This window comes from Dichomitus squalens (genome assembly GCF_000275845.1).
Source record: "Dichomitus squalens LYAD-421 SS1 unplaced genomic scaffold DICSQscaffold_26, whole genome shotgun sequence".
Lineage (NCBI taxonomy): Eukaryota > Fungi > Basidiomycota > Agaricomycetes > Polyporales > Polyporaceae > Dichomitus > Dichomitus squalens.
The window spans coordinates 161,231-177,982 of record NW_006766908.1 but is presented as its reverse complement, the minus strand read 5'-3'; the positions used below and the strand labels follow the sequence as shown (position 1 = coordinate 177,982).

Sequence of the window (16,752 nt, the reverse complement as noted above, 5' to 3'; positions counted from 1 at the left end):
GGAATTAGGAGTGTAGCAGAGCTATCGTCTGCCCCAGCCCCGTCTCTGCATCCCCTGTCCTCATTCTTTTATTCAGAATGCCCAAACGCAAACCAGTCGAGTCAGACTCCCCCACAGAGGAGGATGAGGAAGAGATGATCTTCTCGGATGGCGAGGTATTTTTCCTTATCGCTTTGCCCTTTTCTGGAAGCTATCATCATATACTCAGTCGCTCATTTGTCAGTCTACAAGCACAGCACTGAAGCGCACTCGAAAGGTCTCGACAAAACAACAAGCTATCAGTGAGTGCCCCACATTGTTCCATACTTGCTATCAGCACTCACTGCCTAGTAAACGATGTGCTAGACAACGAAAAGGCTGCAAAGGCAAATGTTGAGCTCGAGAAATACAAGAAGCTTTATCACGCTGCAAGTAAGAAGCTTAAAAAGCAGCGGAAGGCGAAACAAGATGATGCAGATGCCATAGACGATGATCCAGACCGTCTCCCTCCCGAGTCTGAGGAAGAAGACGAGCCTCCGGCTATTAGTTTGAGAGCATCGGTGCGTTGATCCGAACTTTCACATATCATTCATGAAGAGTGCGAATGACATCTGGCTTTTCAGATACGAAGGCAAGCCTCCACCCCCACACGAACCGCTGTCACCCCACGAATCCGGCGCCGTGAAGGTACCGGTGTAGTCACAGGCAATGCCACTCCGCAGACGATGCAGTCCACACTCCAGGAGTACGTATACTTTAAATCCATCAGTTGAGACAGCGCATCTCACGCTACTCAACATTGTGCATAGGAGTTCTCTGTCCACAGAACCTGCGGAGCTGTTTGCTCTGCCTTCTTTGACGTCCTCCGAGTCAGCGGAACCGGCGTCTTTGTCCCGCATCAGTTCTATACAGGGCCAATCACTGACTTCAATGGCCATCGGGGGACGTGAGGGTTCCTCCGAGGTCGATACTGTAGAGCCCGCAGATACTACACCTGCGGACGGTTCTTCTCTAATTCTTGCACCATTTCGGCCTGGCATTGTCCTAGGATCTCGACCTAACGCTAGCGACTACACGGACGAGGTCAAAGACCTCTTGCAGGAGTCTATAACTCGCTACTATTACTTGTACATCTGCACTGAGAATGCTTTCCCTGACTCTGTCGAACAGCGCACTTTTGCTAAGAGGGCATGGAAAGCTGCATGTGCTGCACGCAAGGTTCCGGTACCCTGGGCTTTGTCCGATCGCATGATACGCTTGGTAAGTCTCAATATTATGATATGAACACTGTTACGGCTCATAACTGACGGGCCATTGATTCCTCAATTACATTCATAGATCGGAGGCCGGAAGTCCAATATTCACGGTGACATTTCAGATGCTATTCGTGATCGCACTGCGGTTGCATATGGCATCACTGAGCATGCAAGTCTATCTGCAGAGCGACGGAACATGTCTCTAGTCACCAATCTCATGACTGACGGCATCTTCCATCATAAGGTTAGGTTCAACTTCGACATGCATTTTAAAATGTCTTCGGCTAACTTCAGATAAAGACATACGACTTTGAAACAGGTACTAGGGCACACATGTTCCAGAACAAGTTCATCGGCCAGGCCATCCAGATCGCATTCTTTGGTAGTTCACGAACAGGCTTAGGGTTTCTCGCACCGGACACTTTCAACCCAATTCCCATTCCTACAATCGCATTTGTTACAACTGTGGTATGTGCATACCTTATTCATGTCGAACGTTGAATACTAACATCTTATAGATACACGCGCACCTTCTAGAATGGAGTACCGGTCGTCGTTTACATGAGTCATTCTCAGAGAGCCGCCATGGCACGCACTACAAGGCCTTCAAGAGCGACCTCGAGAGCTACGCTAGCGGCAACAATGGGCCGATTTTCTCCAACATCCGCATGCGGATGTATGAGAAGGCTTTGTATGTACATTCCGTGCTTAACTTCGCAACATTATGGGGTATGCTGATGAGAACTTCTACCTCCATTTAGTCGTGGTGGCGGTGGCATTGCACTGGACACCCATACTGTGCGAGTCACAAACGCAGCCATGGAGATCGCAAAAGCCGAGCTTGAAGCACGCACAGGGCTGACTGATAGCGAAGACGAGCTGGAGCAAGGCCACTGACTCGAGGGAATTAATGTACTACAGCGATTAGCAACGGGTACAATAGTCTTCGAATGATATTGGGTTCTGTATGTCATATGGATGATTCGTGAGGAGTGCGTGCTATGGCTGTATACTCGGATCTATCATGTCTATCGACGCCTCGATGCGCGCTTGGGAGTGCTCGAGAGCACTCCTGAGCTTCTACGTAGGTCTCGCGTGACCTCTTGAGGCGCTAGTAGGAGCTAGGCCGGTCTCCATAACAGGGTACTTGCCTCGACTGTCTAATCACTCTCTGGAGAATCTATAGCTCCCTCGAGGCAAGTGAATTTTTGCTGATGATGAACGCGCTGATTTTTTTCTCTCCGGTGTCTACGCTAGGCGACCTGCCTAAGTAAGCCACATTATGGTCACGAAGACTTCTACTACGCCATAACGGCACGTCACAATTGAAGAGCTACTGACTCGATATACAAGAAGTTCACTATGTGTATAATGGATAAAAAATGTTTGTATCTCATTTTATCCTACATATGAACGCGCATAAAGTGGTCTAATGCTCATGTTCTAATCTCCACACAATTCACCTGCTTACTTCATGTCTGGAGCAAAGGCGCAATCACGAGGGATGCGTACTTAGTGGCAGCGCCTCCTGCATCTCCAGATCTCGCTAGACATTGTGTTGCCATGTCCCATGTCGAGCGTAAGAGAACGAGGCTAATGGTCTGCAAATCGCACTGCAAACGTTTTGACCGTTGAGGGTAATCAATTGCGGTCCTTACTTTGTGGAGCATCACCTTCTATTTGTTCAGAGAACATCAGTGACCGTGCCATTCCTCACCAAGCGCATCTCCCTGCAATATGGACTGTCAACAACCATGAACGTGCGAGACGCGTGTATCGCAGACTCGTCTGTGATGCCAGCGAGGGCCGTGGGCTCCAGACCTGTGACCATCATGTGGCCTGTTTGGGCAGGTCGCTTAGTGTAGATGCCGGAGAGAAAAAATCAGCGCGTTCACAGACTTATGCAAGGCGCTGTAAGTCAATTTTGGCTTTTATGGAGTCCGTAGATATAAATCTCCCCATGCATCTCAGACCCTAAGGTCCAGTACGAGCGGAGCGCTCTTATGGGCAGCGAGGAGCTTCCCCGCATTCTCGAGCGCTGGTACAAGGTCCCTCGCACATCCTCCTCACAACACCATCATGTACGGCCCCAGGGCGCTAGGAAGGCTCTCGAGGAGTTTGCCCTGGAGTGCGTGGAGGAGATTGTTGACCGAGAGCTCGAGCCATTGTGCACAGTACAGGAGGTATGCAAGCTTGTAACTAGGACAGCGTGCAGCCGCGAGGGCGCCCTCCGACTTTGTCGGATTACCTTAACGGGGCGTCGGTATGTCACACAGGTCACCGAGCGGGGAGTCACGGGGGTGGATCCACCAGACGTTCAGGAGCGCGGAAAGTCCCGGTTTTTTCATTTCCGCTCAAAGCTCCGAACGTCTGGTCACGAGACTAGGCTCTTCGCGGATCTTCCTATAGACGTTCGCTTGATATATACAGTGCTTTGCAAAAAAGATTGCAGTGCGAAGCGCGCAAAATCCTGTTTGCCCCTGTTTGGTCCCCCGTCGGCTACGGCGAGGATTTCTGTTTCGGGAACCGGGCGCTCACAAGGACTCCGTCCGTCAAAGCCGTGCTTGAGTCTGTGCCCGCTTTCCTACTGCCAAAATAAAAGACGATGTTCTCTGCCTCCGCAATATAACTTTATGAATATATTCGGTAGGTTTGTAGCTGAAAAGTCGACCATGCTGGAAAGAGGCTCCCGGCATTGCGGGCGTTTCTCCGGCTGAGCAAACAGAGGCAAACAGGATTGTGCGCGCTTCGCACTGCAATCTTTTTTGCAAAGCACTGTAATCATACTCACACGGCCGCAGTAGTTGATTGCCTGCGGCGAGCTTTTGTACCACATCCCACCCGTACTGTGTCGCGATTAGAGACGTGCATTGCGACATCGACTATGATACAATTCCGATCCATGGTACAGCGAAGACAAACAGAAAGGGGACGTCAGCAAAACAGCTGCAGGACAGCGGGTGAACAACGTGTGTTGGCGGGTGACTACGACACCGAGCCTGAGAATAATTAATCTATGCTAGTCAGAACGTTCTGAGATCACGAGTCAGCTCATCGATGGATCTCTTCGTTTCAAAGCAAAGTACGCACCACGTCATTGTCGAAGGACCACCACCACAGTAGCTCGCTCTTCTTCCCATCCGGTAGGCATTCATTCATCGCCTCGTCCACGATCTTCTTGGCTGCTTCGAATCTCCCCTTCCGAGAGAATCCATAACCGAAATACTTCTCCTCGATGTTGTAGTTCGTCCACACGTAAAGGATCCTGTCCCATTCGAGAGACAGGGGCCGCCCTATCTCGAAAACGAATCCAGTGGATCGTCTTAAGTGACCCACGGAGACGAACCGCGCTGCGTGACACATTTCTTGGAGCAGCTGCTCGTCTCGATAATGTTCCTCAGTGGCATCACCGAAATTGAATGTCTTCGTGGCGCAGCCCAGCCACTTACGAGCCTCCTCCGATACCTCCAGAGTCAGCCTATGTCTCTTGGCATACTCGAGGAAGTAGTCTAGGTTGAAGGTCCAGCCGTATAGCAGCAACGGAGGGTTTCTGCCACGGCTGCCGAAGAGTCTAGGAGGGATCTTCTCCCTGGGCTTCCTGTTGGCAATGAGCATCTCCCATTTCTGCGCAAAGAGATGATGAATGGGTAGCAGTGGTTAGAAGACACGAATGCACGTACTGCTGTCTGGGCCTCTTCCGCTGCCTTGGTGAGCTTGAATCCTGGATTCGCGGGATCGGTACTGCGCTCCCACTGCAAGAGGTACTGCCCATTATACCAGTGCGTAGGGTTGGCCTTCTTGCGTTCGCTGTCGTTTGACATCGGTGAGAAAGAGTGACTGAAGTTCGTATGAAGATTCGGGGCGAGAGCGACGGGCGGGGTGTTTATATCAGAGAATAGAACCGGGCGCCTGTCTGCTGGATTCAAGGTCAGCTCAAGCGCCTGCAGCGCCCGCGAGCTGGGACTAGAGAGCGACGCGAAAACTCGACAATTCAAAAGCTAGAGAGTTCCATGGCTCGAGATGCAGAGTCGTCGCACAAGGTTTGAGTCCAGTTGTTATCGGGCTCAGAGCGGCACCCTCAGTTGAATTGTATGTATATCGTGATAAAGCTGTTTCTGATTGGGCGCATTGTACACAATCAATCTATGTCAACGAGTCTATGAAGCTCTCCCGCGCCACCATCCACTTGGGACCGGCCTCCTGGGCTTGACAAACCTAGCATGGGACGATGCCATCGATCTCGCCGCTGCCTGCGCTTGAGCTGACCTTTAATCCAGGTAGACAGGCGCCTGTTAGGCGCGAGATGAACTGAGCGAGCGACAAGAAAAGAACACACTAGCTCTTGCCACTACATTTAGAGCGCAATCCCTTATCTGTGGAACTCCTCACCGATCGACAAGCCCTCCTTCCTCTCTCAGGCTCGGAGCACAAACTCAGCACACTGTTTGTATTCCCAAAGTTAGACTGATAACTCTAGTGTCATTTTGGGGGCCCGGCGGCCGGTTAGGCTGACTCACCTCCTTCTATATGTACCAGTAGTGGTCATCGGAAATATGTTCGATCAGGTATTGGCTCAGTCATTGTTCCCCGAAACGTTCATTCTGTTGTTCTTGGGCCCTCACCAGTCACTGCCCGGCCGCATAGTGCTCCACCTCTCCAGGGTATGTACATCCGGCGCTGCCTGGTGTGCATTTGTCTGTGTGTTCGATCCGGTCATTCATATCACATAATCACAAAAAAAGTTCGTTTTATGTTCCTGCGACCTTTCGAGTCATTATCAAGCCGCCTATGACTCTTAGCACATAGGCTTCCAATAGATCAATGGTACATATAAGAGAACATGGCTGATGCTCCCAACACAATCCCTCGTCGGCCCAGGCTCTCTTCCTCCCTATCGCCCTTCATCTTCACCTCTCCAGATTCCAGACCATGGACAGCGGCTTCTCGCGTGAAGTTGAACAAGCTAAGCTCCTTATCGAGCGAGAGACACATGTAGGACGGTTCATAGTACTCGTCTTTTCGCATCGTGTCTGACTTAGAGAGGTGGAACAGCTCATAGTATTTTCGAAGGAGAGGTTCGAAGACGACCTCTCCAATGCATTGGCGAACGCTTGGACGACTCGCTCATCGGAACGATACTTGTACACCGTCTACAGCCACATTCTGTCCCATCTCTGCGAGACCATCCAGCCTCTCGATTACCCCAAATGCACCATCTCGTATACCCCTCAGGCATTCTTCGGTATAACCCGTGCCCCGGCCGGTGCCAAAGGCGACAAGCTGGATAAGAAAGGCTTTGTCAAGGCACAGGTCCCAGACTTCGTCCGTATGATGATGACATTTTCCCACGACGGCGACGATATCGACGTCGTTCGCAAGCTCGTTGACTTATGGGAGATAAAGGGCCTGAATACGCGTCAGGTCTGGGACCACCCGAAGGCTGCGCTTACCGCTTGGGCTTCAATGCTGGAATGCGTTGAGCAAGTTTACGACCAAGCCATGGCTGCCTTCGAATACCACGAGACGTGGCAGCATGTGTACGCTCTCCTCATTATAGGCCCCTACTTCTCGCAACTCGTGTGGTCTCGACCTGAAACCATCAAGAAGCCCACTGCAGCCGAGACGTGGGCCTACATCGAGAATGAAGAAGTCCTGCATGCTGCGAGAAAGCATTACAGGAAGCGTATCCGCGAGTACAAGAAACGCGCTTTGCCCGAAGTCATCTATCTAAATGTCCCGGTGTTCACCCTTCATCCGGTGGTCGAAGGACGAAGCAGACCCGTCTCTCTTTCCTCGCAGTTCCTCTATGCCGCCAGGCTTCCGCTGCAGGAGCAATTCGCCGAATGCAAGATCCAAACCAGCTGGTTTGATCCGCCTGCGAACAAGCCTGAAGCCCCGCTACTGAACCCGAAACACTTGGTATGTGTTTCTTTTATGACCTCCAAGGAAATATCTTTATCTATACTCTCGGAACAGCTATCCCCTGACCGCGACATTGAAGACGCACTTATCACGAGGCACGTTGAATCTCTCCAGGAGGCAATGGATGGGCTAGAGGTGAATCGCTCTAGCCCTTCGAATGCCAACGATTCCCCAGAATATCAGCCCACCAACCGCCCGAAGCGCCAAGCTGCAGCGCTTCCTGCTGACCCTCATTCGCCTTCGGCTCACAGGCCGAAGCGGCACAAGCCGGTTCATGCACTCGTTGCAGAAGCGGTTCCCGGAGTCGATGGCGAGGACGACGAGGACGGTGAGGACGACGAAGAAGGTGAGGATGATGAGGACGGTGAGGACGACGAGGACGAAGAGAATGAAGAGGATGACGAGGTCGACGAGAATGCTCGCGTCGAGAGCATGCTGGGAGCGGTACACTTGGATACTGAGGACGGTGGCGACGCCCTGACAGACGACGAGGTAGTTGCAGAAGACGACGTTGGATATAGTACAGATGACGTCTTCATGGCTGACTGAAGCCTTTCTGCATTGTCGGTCTTTACAGTAGGGGATACTGTGCTGCGGAGTCCTTTCTGGTTGAAACGAAACGTATTTACTTGTTTCTCGGAACAAGATGATGTATATGTACAGACGAGCTAGGTACCGCTCGGTTCAATATACGACTAGTATGCTTGGATTGGATTAGCGCCCGTATATTTGCAACGTAAGACATGAGCCACGGGCACTTCGATAGCAGATGTGCTGATGGTCATAAATTGAAGGTCACACAATTCAGAAGAGTATCAGGTAGGGTTTCTTGTGGTACATGACGAACCGGTACGCCGATGACTTCAGAAGCAACTACAGCAGCCGCTACCGGGCCGTGCACAACAGGGATGAGACTTGCTCTTCAGCATGCACTAGTAGACACGGCTTGGCGTTCGTCGTCTAATGCTGATAACCATAGAGTACGTGCAAATAGTAGAGACATCTTCAATGCTCACACATGTTGAAGTCTACCTCGAAGACCCGCTCGTTATGATCCGCCACGAACCGAGACCGCTCCTTCATCAGCTTTTTCCGATCCTCTTCCGCCTCCTTGCCCGACACCAACCCAGCGGACGCGTATTCCAACACCGCATCGTACAGCTCCTGCGGAAGCTTCCCCAAAATCAGCGCCTTTGCCACCTCGTCCAGTGCCCAGTGTTCCTGCTGTGGGGGGACGTCGCTCGCCGACAAGATGCGAACGAAGGGATCCACAACAAACAAGCACAGAATCTTCCGGTACCCAGGCTTCGTCCCATCCGCCAGCTCAAACTCGTCGACATGGTGCTGGTAGATGTTAGGGAACGCGACACACTTGTCCTCCTCCGCGACGACGTGGCCCAAATGCTGGTTCAACCGGCTGTTGCGGTCCAGCCCGAAGGCGGCCATGTACCCTTGTACATCGTCCTGCTGGTAGTCTAGCACCGTCACCTGGCCCTCCGCGCCGATCGCCGTCCGGAAATCGAGGCGTGACTCAGTGATGTTCTCGCACGCGTAGTAGTAGAGGCCCGTAGCGACGATGTTCTCGTTCGCCATTCCCTCGACATGCCACGAGCCGCCGGCGTACTTCGGATTATCTGGGGTGAGAACGATGTTCGCGAGCTTGACGATCACTTGGAGCGTACGCCCGCGGAGCGAGATCTTCATCTTGTCCTCCTCGTCCGCACTGGTAGCAGTGGGAGGGACGAAAGGTTCGGGTTCAGGAATGGAGGGCCATCGGTACTTGGACTCCCATTCAGCGTAGGCATCCTGGTTATCTCCATATTCGCGGTAGGCTGGCGCGGGGACCGTGATGTGGTCGTACCAACTATACGGATTGGGGCGTACGGCAAGTGGAGGCCAGGGACTGACCGCATCGGAGAGCACCTTTTCGAATAGAGGCACGAAGCGGGAGAGAATGGAGGAGATGGTGGAGTATAGGGCGCGGTGGTCGATAGGATGGAGGTTGTTGATGTACGCGAGGGGCTCGACCTCACCCGATTCGGAGACCTCAAAGTCCGTCGGGAGCCATTGGTAGTCATGTGAGATGCAGAACGGCTTCTTAGAGTTGTAAAAGAACCTCTGAAAATCTAGGCGGTGGCTGAGGTAGTCCCCTAGCGTGAGCGGTACAGTGGGGGCTCCCTGACTCTGGTCGTGGCGGTAGACGTGCGACCGACCGATGCGCAAGCAGTACATTGATGGATGAACGAGGTCCAGCACTTGCTTCTTTGACCCCGGATGCCAGTCCTTCTCTTCGTCTGGGACATCCTCGAGCGAAGAGACGCCTTGCACGAGGGATATCTTGACATCGGCGGGTATCAGAGATCGCGACTCGTGCACCTTGTGGATCGCCGTCGCCTGCACACAGCCAAATTCAGCTAGAATCGAGGACCTGAATGGAATGTATGCCCACAAAGATACCAGTTTCGTCATCGTATCGGCTCGCGTCGTATCGCAGTTCGTCGAAGAGGTAGTTAAGCTGGACGTTGGTGATCTTGTCCCGGGGCCACTGTTTTTCACCATGGCCCGTTTTCCAATACTCGTCACCGCCCCAGAATCGTTCGACCATGGCCGCGTCGTGCTCGATGATCTCCTTGCACCACTTTGTTACGATCTCTTCGTCGTAGACTTTCTTCCACCAAGTGGGCTTGGCGCGTATCTTTCCTGAGAACCATCGCATGCGAAGCTCGATGAGCGTTAGAGGATCGCGGGTGATAGCCTCGAAAGGAGACCTAAACTCCAGCTCGGATTGGGACATGGTTGTGGCGAAAAGGGGGACGATCTGCAAAGATGCGGATGTCGTATGAGCTTGCGACCAGGTAAGAGATGCTAAGGCAATACTCACCATTGGGTCCGTACGGTACCCTGTTGAGACTGATCCGAGTGAACTTTCGGTGTTTGGTGTAAGAAGCCCAAGATGCTGTTGTTATCTATTGATTCGATTCGTGGTTTGGACTGGACGGGTTGAACGATAGTATGTAGCATGTTGATCAACGGCTGTGCAAACCGGCTGCCCGGATCTGGACGAGCCGGGTGCTCCAGGCACAAGGGTCAAGATATGCTTGACTGAGAGGAAAGAGTGACTCCTTGCAAACGGCAGATGGGCGTGTGCTGGCTTTGAGCCAGTGTCGGGGTTCCTTGTGAATCCGTAAGTAGCTGAGGCCGGTCGAGCAGTCGTAGTTCATGCTGCATGCGTGCTGGTGTCTTCGGAGGTCGTTAGACCTGTCATTGCACGGAGATATTCGGTTGCAATAAGTGTTGATGAGTGGGTGAACGGAAGGCTTACCCGGGAAGGGCCGGTCGAAGACGGCGGCAATGAGGCGCGTGCATCGTAAGCCCAGTCCTCGATCATCTCTCGACCTGAGCATGCATTGTCTACGAGACATGCAGGACCCCACTCGGCGTTCCCATGAATCGCAGCTGGGAGATCCTGTGTCGATCACACCTCGAGAACGTGCTTGAGAAGCGTTGTGCTGCGGTAAGTTATCTCCTCATGAGATGCTCCAAGTGCTATATGAGACTACTGGTTCGTCCTCTTCCTCTTCTCATTCTCGACAGCTCTTCACTACCTCCATGTCAGACTCTACTCCCCCTGTCGTGGAACGCGCACCATACCGCGACCCGTCGGTCGGAGACCTCGTGATCAGGACCTCTGACCGCACCGAGTTCCACGTTCATCAGAGGCGCATCGCAGACGTATCCTCCGTCTTCGCAGACATGCTCACCCTCCCACCGTCTCCCGCCTCCACGACAACCCCCAAGCCCATCGTGGACGTGTCGGAGCCAAGCACGGTCTGGGAGAAGCTGCTCCCGATCTGCCACGTCGCGGAGGAGCCGCCCCTCTCCCTGGAGGACATCGGAGACCTCCTCGAAGCCGCGCGCAAATACAACATGGTCGGGGTGACCAGCCGGATGCGTCCGTTCCTCATGCATTATGAGCTCATTGAGCAAAAGCCGTTCGCGGTGTACGCGCTCGCGTGTGTCGCTGGCTTCCAGGATGTCGCTCGCGCCGCTGCGCAGCGCACTCTGCGTTTCCCCATCTACCCTCCGCATGCGGCTCAGTATCGACTCGTCACAGCTGAGGCGTTGTATCGCTTGTTCGAGTACAGGCAGAAGTGCGGGGACGTTGCTGGATCTGTCTTGGACTGCGGCAACGGGTTCCCACGATGGATGTCCCACGTGCATCTTGACCAGTTGCAACGGTGCAACCAGCATTGTTCCCTCCCTTCCACAATCGATTACAGGGATGGCGATTATCTGTGCATTCCTATGCCCTGGAAGGAGTACTTGAGGAGCTTAGCTACAGCATTGAGGTCACAGCCGGATGCCAACCTCCCATGTGACCCGTCCTTTTTGGGACCATTGATGGACGGACTGAGTAGCTGTTCAAATGGCCAATGCTCTAAGAAGGGATGGAAAGCCTCCATGTACTTATCCCAGGCAATCAAGGAGGAGTTCGAGAAGAAGATATCAGAAGTAGGTCTTTCCATCGCAAAGTTCAGCAATGCCCGCATGCTGATGGTGTCCGCACCTTAGGTGAAGCTGGTATTTGAGCAGTGAATGTCAATCAGACATCTGATTATCTCAGCATTCAGCGGCAAAGGTACGTTGTTATCGGTCCGCTCCATGCATAGATGTATGACTGTCCCAAGATCCAACATCATGCTTCAGGTCGGCTCGAGAGAAAGCTTCAATCGTGGAAGACGGGAGAGTGCATGAGACATAGCATGCTGTAGTTTTTTTACATGACCCTGTTCGAATATCATTGGCGGTGATTTTTGGCAACTTCGATCTCTGCCACCCGACGATGCGAGTCGCAACGTCTGTCTGTCAAAGTTCAGCAGTACTTTGTCGTCCACGGCCGCGTGGACGGGGCGGTGGCCTGATAAGGACAAAAAAAGAAGGATGATGACAGTGGGATTCGAACCCACGTCCGCAGTAAATAGACAGCCGCTCAAACGCGATCACGCGAAGCGAAGACGAACCCAGGCGCGGCGCGCGGGGAGCGCGTGTTTGCATCGTTGTTCAGCCACCGTCCATCACCTCCTCCCTCTCTCCTCTCCTCTCCTCTCCTCTCTTCTACTCTCCTTCTCCTCTGCTCCATCTTCACCACGAAACAAAATGGCGTACCCGCCAAAGACACCCACCCGCCACCGCTCTCGCTCAGAGACCAAAACCCCGCTCTCCTCGTCCTTCTTCGGGACAAACAACCTCGCCGACGCCTCGAATCCGTTCATCGTCGCCAGCCGTCCCCCGTCCCCCGTCAAGCGGTCCATCCCCGTCTCGGAGACGCTGCAGCGGCAGGCGAGCGCAGGCGTCATCCGCAGGGGCGGCGTCGAGAGCAGGCTGGACGTCGTCACGCGCGACTACGTCCCGCCACCGCCGAAGTCGGAGAAACGCTCGCGGTCGCAGCCGTCGGTGAGTGTTCGTGCTTGGGTTTCGTGAGATGGTGGTGTTGTGTGGTGTGTGGCTGGATGGTGCTGTCCTGGAGGAACCACCGGGTGGGTGAGAGGATGCTTGCGTCTGTGGCTTTCCGTCGCGCCTAGTGCGCAAGAGTCCTGTGTTCAGATGGCAGTCCGGCGATGTGCACTAGGACGAAGTGTATGGGTGCTAGGTTGCACTTATACGTCCTAGACAGCCCTTATACTGCCTCTGTTGCCAGTGGCTAGTCTGCTAGTCCAAATCCGCCGGACAATGCAGGTGCCACTCGCCACGCTCCAGGGCGTAGTGTGGCTTCGCATATATACCTTGCACGCCCCATGATCTCTCATTCATTCCCCTCACGAGTATCATGGACTCACCCACTTCCCAGCGCGACAACCGGGACCGGTTCATCACCACCCGCGACCCCGCCGATGAAGTCGCTGCGACGCTCGACCTTATGTCCCTCAACCCCGAATCCGCCTCCCCCGGCCACACCGCGCGCCTCGCAGCCGCAACAGGCGTGCCACTGAATCGTCGTATCCTCGCGTACCACGAGCCCCCACCCGCGGCGTCCTCCGACCCGCTCATGGCGCAGGCGCGCGAGCTCGTCCGCCCGCTCTACGCGCGCGCGGGCTCCGCCCCCGCAGGAAGCTCGGGGACGACGGGGTCTAAGGACCGCAAGATCTCGACATACCCGTACAAGATCCTCGACGCACCGGGGATGCAGGACGACTTCTACCTGAACCTGATCTCGTGGAGCGCGACGAACGCGGTGGGGATCGCGCTCGGGAACAGCGCGTACATGTGGAAGGCGGAGAGCGGGGAGGTGGTGCTGGTGAGCGAGGGCCCGGAGGGCTCGTACATCGCCTCGCTGGACTTTTCGAACGACGGGCAGTTCCTCGGCGTGGGCTACCCGTCCGGGGCGGTCGAGCTGTGGGACGTCGAGACGCAGACGAAGCTGCGCACGATGGGCGGGCACGCGGCGCAGGTGGGCGTGCTCGCGTGGAACGGGCACATCCTGAGCTCGGGCTGCCAGGACGGGAGCATCTGGCACCACGACGTGCGCGTCGCGCGGCACAAGGTCGGCGAGCTGCTCGGGCACCAGGGCGAGGTGTGCGGCCTGCGCTGGCGGCCGGACGGCGAGCTGCTCGCGAGCGGGGGGAACGACAACGTGCTGAACGTGTGGGACGGGCGCGTGGGCGACGCGGGGAACGAGGCGAGCGGGTCGCGCACGGGGCCGCGCTGGACGAAGCGCAACCACACGGCGGCGGTGAAGGCGGTCGCGTGGTGCCCGTGGCAGCCGGCGCTGCTCGCGTCGGGCGGGGGCACGTCGGACGCGACGGTGCACATCTGGAACACGACGACGGGCGCGCGGCTGCACTCGCTGGTGACGCCCGCGCAGATCTCGTCGATCCAGTGGGGGGCGCACAAGAAGGAGTTCCTGACGACGCACGGGTACCCGACGAACGCGATCATGGTGCACAGCTACCCGGGGATGGAGAAGGTGGCGGAGATCAAGGACGCGCACGACTCGCGGGTGCTGTTCTCGGCGGTGAGCCCGAACGGGGAGCTCGTCGCGACCGCGGCGGGGGACGAGAACCTGAAGTTTTGGAAGATCTGGGACGCGCCGAAGGTGCGGAAGAAGGAGGCGAAGGAGGCGCGCGGGCTGGGGAGCTCGAACAGCGGCATTTTGAGCATTCGGTGAGCGCGGGCGGGTCGCGGTAGGAGGAATCTGTCGGAGGAGGATCGTTTACATTACTTGGTTCGCACTTGTGTATACCAGCCCATCTCGCTTTGTTATCCATGCGCTCATCGTTGAACGAGAGTACATTTGCGCCCAGGCTATATAGTGTGACGTGGTTTGCACCTTGAGGTAATCTCTCGTTTCACCTTGCTCGGTCTCGTTTCAGGAGGGCCGCAGGTGGGTTGTTGTCAGCCCCCATGTTCGAGTGCGTTGCGCACTGGTCGCACAGTCTACCCATCGTTCGAGCACACATTCGCTACACACCACGCCATACAGGCACACATCGCTAACCCACCATGCGTTTACCCAAGCTCATGACGACTCTCTTCCACCGCCGCACAAGGTCCGACCCAGAGGTCGCCCGCCTCGCATCCCTCCCCAGCGTCACCCCACAGACCCGTCCCGTCTCGGACCCCTCCATCTCCCACATCGCTATCCACCCTCTCCTCCACTCCCACTCCGTCGCCGACCTTCTCGTCCCCATCGCCCCCTTGAGCCCCTTGGAACTCTCCGCGCCCATCTCCTACCCAGACCTGCCCAGCGAGCCGTCTCAGCCGCTGCGGCTCCCATCCTTCGTCGCCCCGCTGGCCCACACCACAGATCGCCCGCAAGCTCAGGCAGGAACTGAGCGCTGCGCGCGGCAGCACGGCCCCGCGGCGAGCGAGGAGCTCGACGCCGTCGCCCGCGTCGCCAGCCTCAAGGCCGCGCTCACCGCGGAGCGCATCGCGCGGGAGGTCGCGGAGGAGGCGTGCGCCGAGTACGCGGAGCAGGTCGTCGCGCTCCAGGACGAGGTCGTCCAGCTGCGCCAGGCCCTCTTCGCGTCCGTCGCGGGCGACTTGAAGACGAAGGAGGAGCCGTCGTTCGCGTCCATGTTCGACTCGATCATGGACACCCCCGGCGGCGTGGCGCGAGCGGTCGGCGGCGCGCGGGACCCCGCCCCGGAGGCGGAGCGCGACCGCCTGCGCCACTTCGTGCAGCTCATGATCGCTGTCGGGGGGCACAAGCCGGTCGTCGATGCGGCGTACACGCGCGTTGCCCAGGGGGAGGACGCGGAGGCTGCCCTGGTGGCGGCGATCAAGGACGCGGTCAGGCACCCGGGGAGCGTGTGGCGCGGGCTGCTCGAGCCGCTCACGGGCCCGCGCACGCAGGACGTGTACACGGCGCAGGTGCGGTGCACGCTCGACGCGCGCAGGCAGACGACGGACTGGCGTAAACGCACGGCGTTTTGGAAAGTCAAGGCGAAGGAGGGCGGGCGGAACGCGGAGACCGTCACGCCGTCTGTGTCGGCCATCTCTGCGGTCGTCGACGCCATTGCCGGAGAGAGGGCCACGGGGGTGCAGGGGACGAGGGCGGCACGAGAGGCACCGTTCCCGATGCTGGACGTGGCCATTCCCCGGGTGGACCTCGGGGAGAGGCAGCGGGACGACCTCACTCCCACCGCGTCCCAGTTCGTGCTCGACATGGTCGCGCACTGGAGCGAGGATGAGCCAGAGGGCTCGCAGGACTCGTCACTTCCTGCGTGCTCCTCCTCGATGGTCCTGCCGATCGCGACGCGCCCGCCGTCCGTGGACGTCGCGGAGCCTCAGTTGGCATCCTCGGCCTCGCGAAGCGCCCACAGCACGGTCTCTGCCGCGCCGACGCACGCCCCGCACAGATACTGGCGCTCCAGGTCCAGCGCCGAGTCGGCGCGTTCGTCCGGGTCGGGCTCGGGGTCCAGCTCGAGCTGCGGCTCCCGCGAGGCAGCCCAGCAGTCCGGAGTGTCGGAGGCGTCGACGGCCACGGCGGTCGCGTCGCCCGGCGCCGCGTTCAGCCCGCTTCCACAGGACCTCGTCAAGTTCGGCAAGGGGTCCGAGGAAGACTTCGTCCTCGTCCTGCACAACGACTTCTCCGACACCTCGCACGGCGCGACGCAACCCGCGCCCGCTCCAGCACCCGAACCAGAGTACGAGTCGGAGTCGGAGTCGGAGTCAGAGCGAGAGCGGGAAGGCGCGGGCGGGACGACGCGGAATATTGCGACGAAGGGCGGCGGCGCGCCGGGGAGCCCGGAGAAGCGGTCGCGCCTGCCGGTGCGCATGCGGTCCGGGCTGAGGCTGCGGGTCATCAAGCGCATCTCGACGACGTTCTCGATCTCGCGGCCGACAGTCGCGGAGGCGAAGGAGACGAACGCGTGCGCGACGGCTGTGGTGGGCGTGGGCGCGATGGGGACCCGGAAGGACGACGGGGCGTTGGGGCGAGCGGGGACTGTGGGGATGCGGGGGAAGGCGGCTGCGGGCGCGGGTGCGGAGGCAAGGGACAGGGGCGGGTCGACGGGGAGCCAGACGAGGATCCCGATGGGGAGGAGGCTGCAGAGGTTCGGGATGTGAGACGATTTTGCCGGGAGGGGAGGCGGCT

General features: G+C 56.9%; 6 protein-coding genes across 6 annotated transcripts; 4 read left to right on the top strand and 2 right to left on the bottom strand.

The window, feature by feature from the left end:
* Window positions 1-77: 77 nt before the first annotated feature.
* On the top strand, window positions 78-2,132 carry DICSQDRAFT_171827 (uncharacterized protein; the record flags this gene model as incomplete). Its single annotated transcript, XM_007367524.1, has 9 exons — window positions 78-155; window positions 224-281; window positions 346-539; window positions 603-724; window positions 789-1,239; window positions 1,318-1,479; window positions 1,536-1,703; window positions 1,754-1,926; window positions 1,997-2,132. The coding sequence occupies 9 exons, from the start codon at window positions 78-80 to the stop codon at window positions 2,130-2,132; spliced, it is 1,542 nt and encodes a 513-aa protein (XP_007367586.1).
* A 1,955-nt stretch (window positions 2,133-4,087) lies between these two features.
* Window positions 4,088-5,085, bottom strand: DICSQDRAFT_181811 (uncharacterized protein). Its single transcript, XM_007367523.1, has 3 exons — window positions 4,916-5,085; window positions 4,326-4,859; window positions 4,088-4,268 (listed from the first exon to the last, which is right to left on the bottom strand). Exons 1-3 carry the CDS (start codon window positions 5,054-5,056, stop codon window positions 4,245-4,247), a joined length of 699 nt encoding a protein of 232 aa, XP_007367585.1. The 5' UTR covers window positions 5,057-5,085; the 3' UTR covers window positions 4,088-4,244.
* A 1,079-nt stretch (window positions 5,086-6,164) lies between these two features.
* On the top strand, window positions 6,165-7,706 carry DICSQDRAFT_171825 (uncharacterized protein; the record flags this gene model as incomplete). The annotated part of the gene is made up of 3 exons (XM_007367522.1): window positions 6,165-6,227; window positions 6,288-7,154; window positions 7,212-7,706. 3 exons carry the CDS (start codon window positions 6,165-6,167, stop codon window positions 7,704-7,706), a joined length of 1,425 nt encoding a protein of 474 aa, XP_007367584.1.
* A 291-nt stretch (window positions 7,707-7,997) lies between these two features.
* On the bottom strand, window positions 7,998-10,319 carry DICSQDRAFT_108535 (uncharacterized protein). Its single transcript, XM_007367521.1, has 3 exons — window positions 10,039-10,319; window positions 9,607-9,975; window positions 7,998-9,551 (listed from the first exon to the last, which is right to left on the bottom strand). Exons 1-3 carry the CDS (start codon window positions 10,039-10,041, stop codon window positions 8,163-8,165), a joined length of 1,761 nt encoding a protein of 586 aa, XP_007367583.1. The 5' UTR covers window positions 10,042-10,319; the 3' UTR covers window positions 7,998-8,162.
* A 447-nt stretch (window positions 10,320-10,766) lies between these two features.
* On the top strand, window positions 10,767-11,753 carry DICSQDRAFT_148365 (uncharacterized protein; the record flags this gene model as incomplete). The annotated part of the gene is made up of 2 exons (XM_007367520.1): window positions 10,767-11,669; window positions 11,730-11,753. 2 exons carry the CDS (start codon window positions 10,767-10,769, stop codon window positions 11,751-11,753), a joined length of 927 nt encoding a protein of 308 aa, XP_007367582.1.
* Window positions 11,754-12,314: 561 nt separating this feature from the next.
* On the top strand, window positions 12,315-16,724 carry DICSQDRAFT_128148 (uncharacterized protein; the record flags this gene model as incomplete). Its single annotated transcript, XM_007367519.1, has 3 exons — window positions 12,315-12,611; window positions 13,006-14,318; window positions 14,705-16,724. 3 exons carry the CDS (start codon window positions 12,315-12,317, stop codon window positions 16,722-16,724), a joined length of 3,630 nt encoding a protein of 1,209 aa, XP_007367581.1.
* Window positions 16,725-16,752: the final 28 nt, after the last annotated feature.

Bases quoted from the DNA above. Each gene is read 5' to 3' on its own strand.
- DICSQDRAFT_181811 (XM_007367523.1), bottom strand. From the start codon at position 5,056: ATGTCAAACGACAGCGAACGCAAGAAGGCCAACCCTACGCACTGGTAT. The intron at 4,860-4,915 runs GTACGTGCATTC...CTCTTTGCGCAG, and splicing joins CGGAAGAGGCCCAGACAGCA to AAATGGGAGATGCTCATTGC. The intron at 4,269-4,325 runs GTGCGTACTTTG...TCGTGATCTCAG, and splicing joins GGTCCTTCGACAATGACGTG to AACGTTCTGACTAGCATAGA.
- DICSQDRAFT_108535 (XM_007367521.1), bottom strand. The intron at 9,552-9,606 runs GTGGGCATACAT...GGCTGTGTGCAG, and splicing joins ATGACGAAACTGGTATCTTT to GCGACGGCGATCCACAAGGT.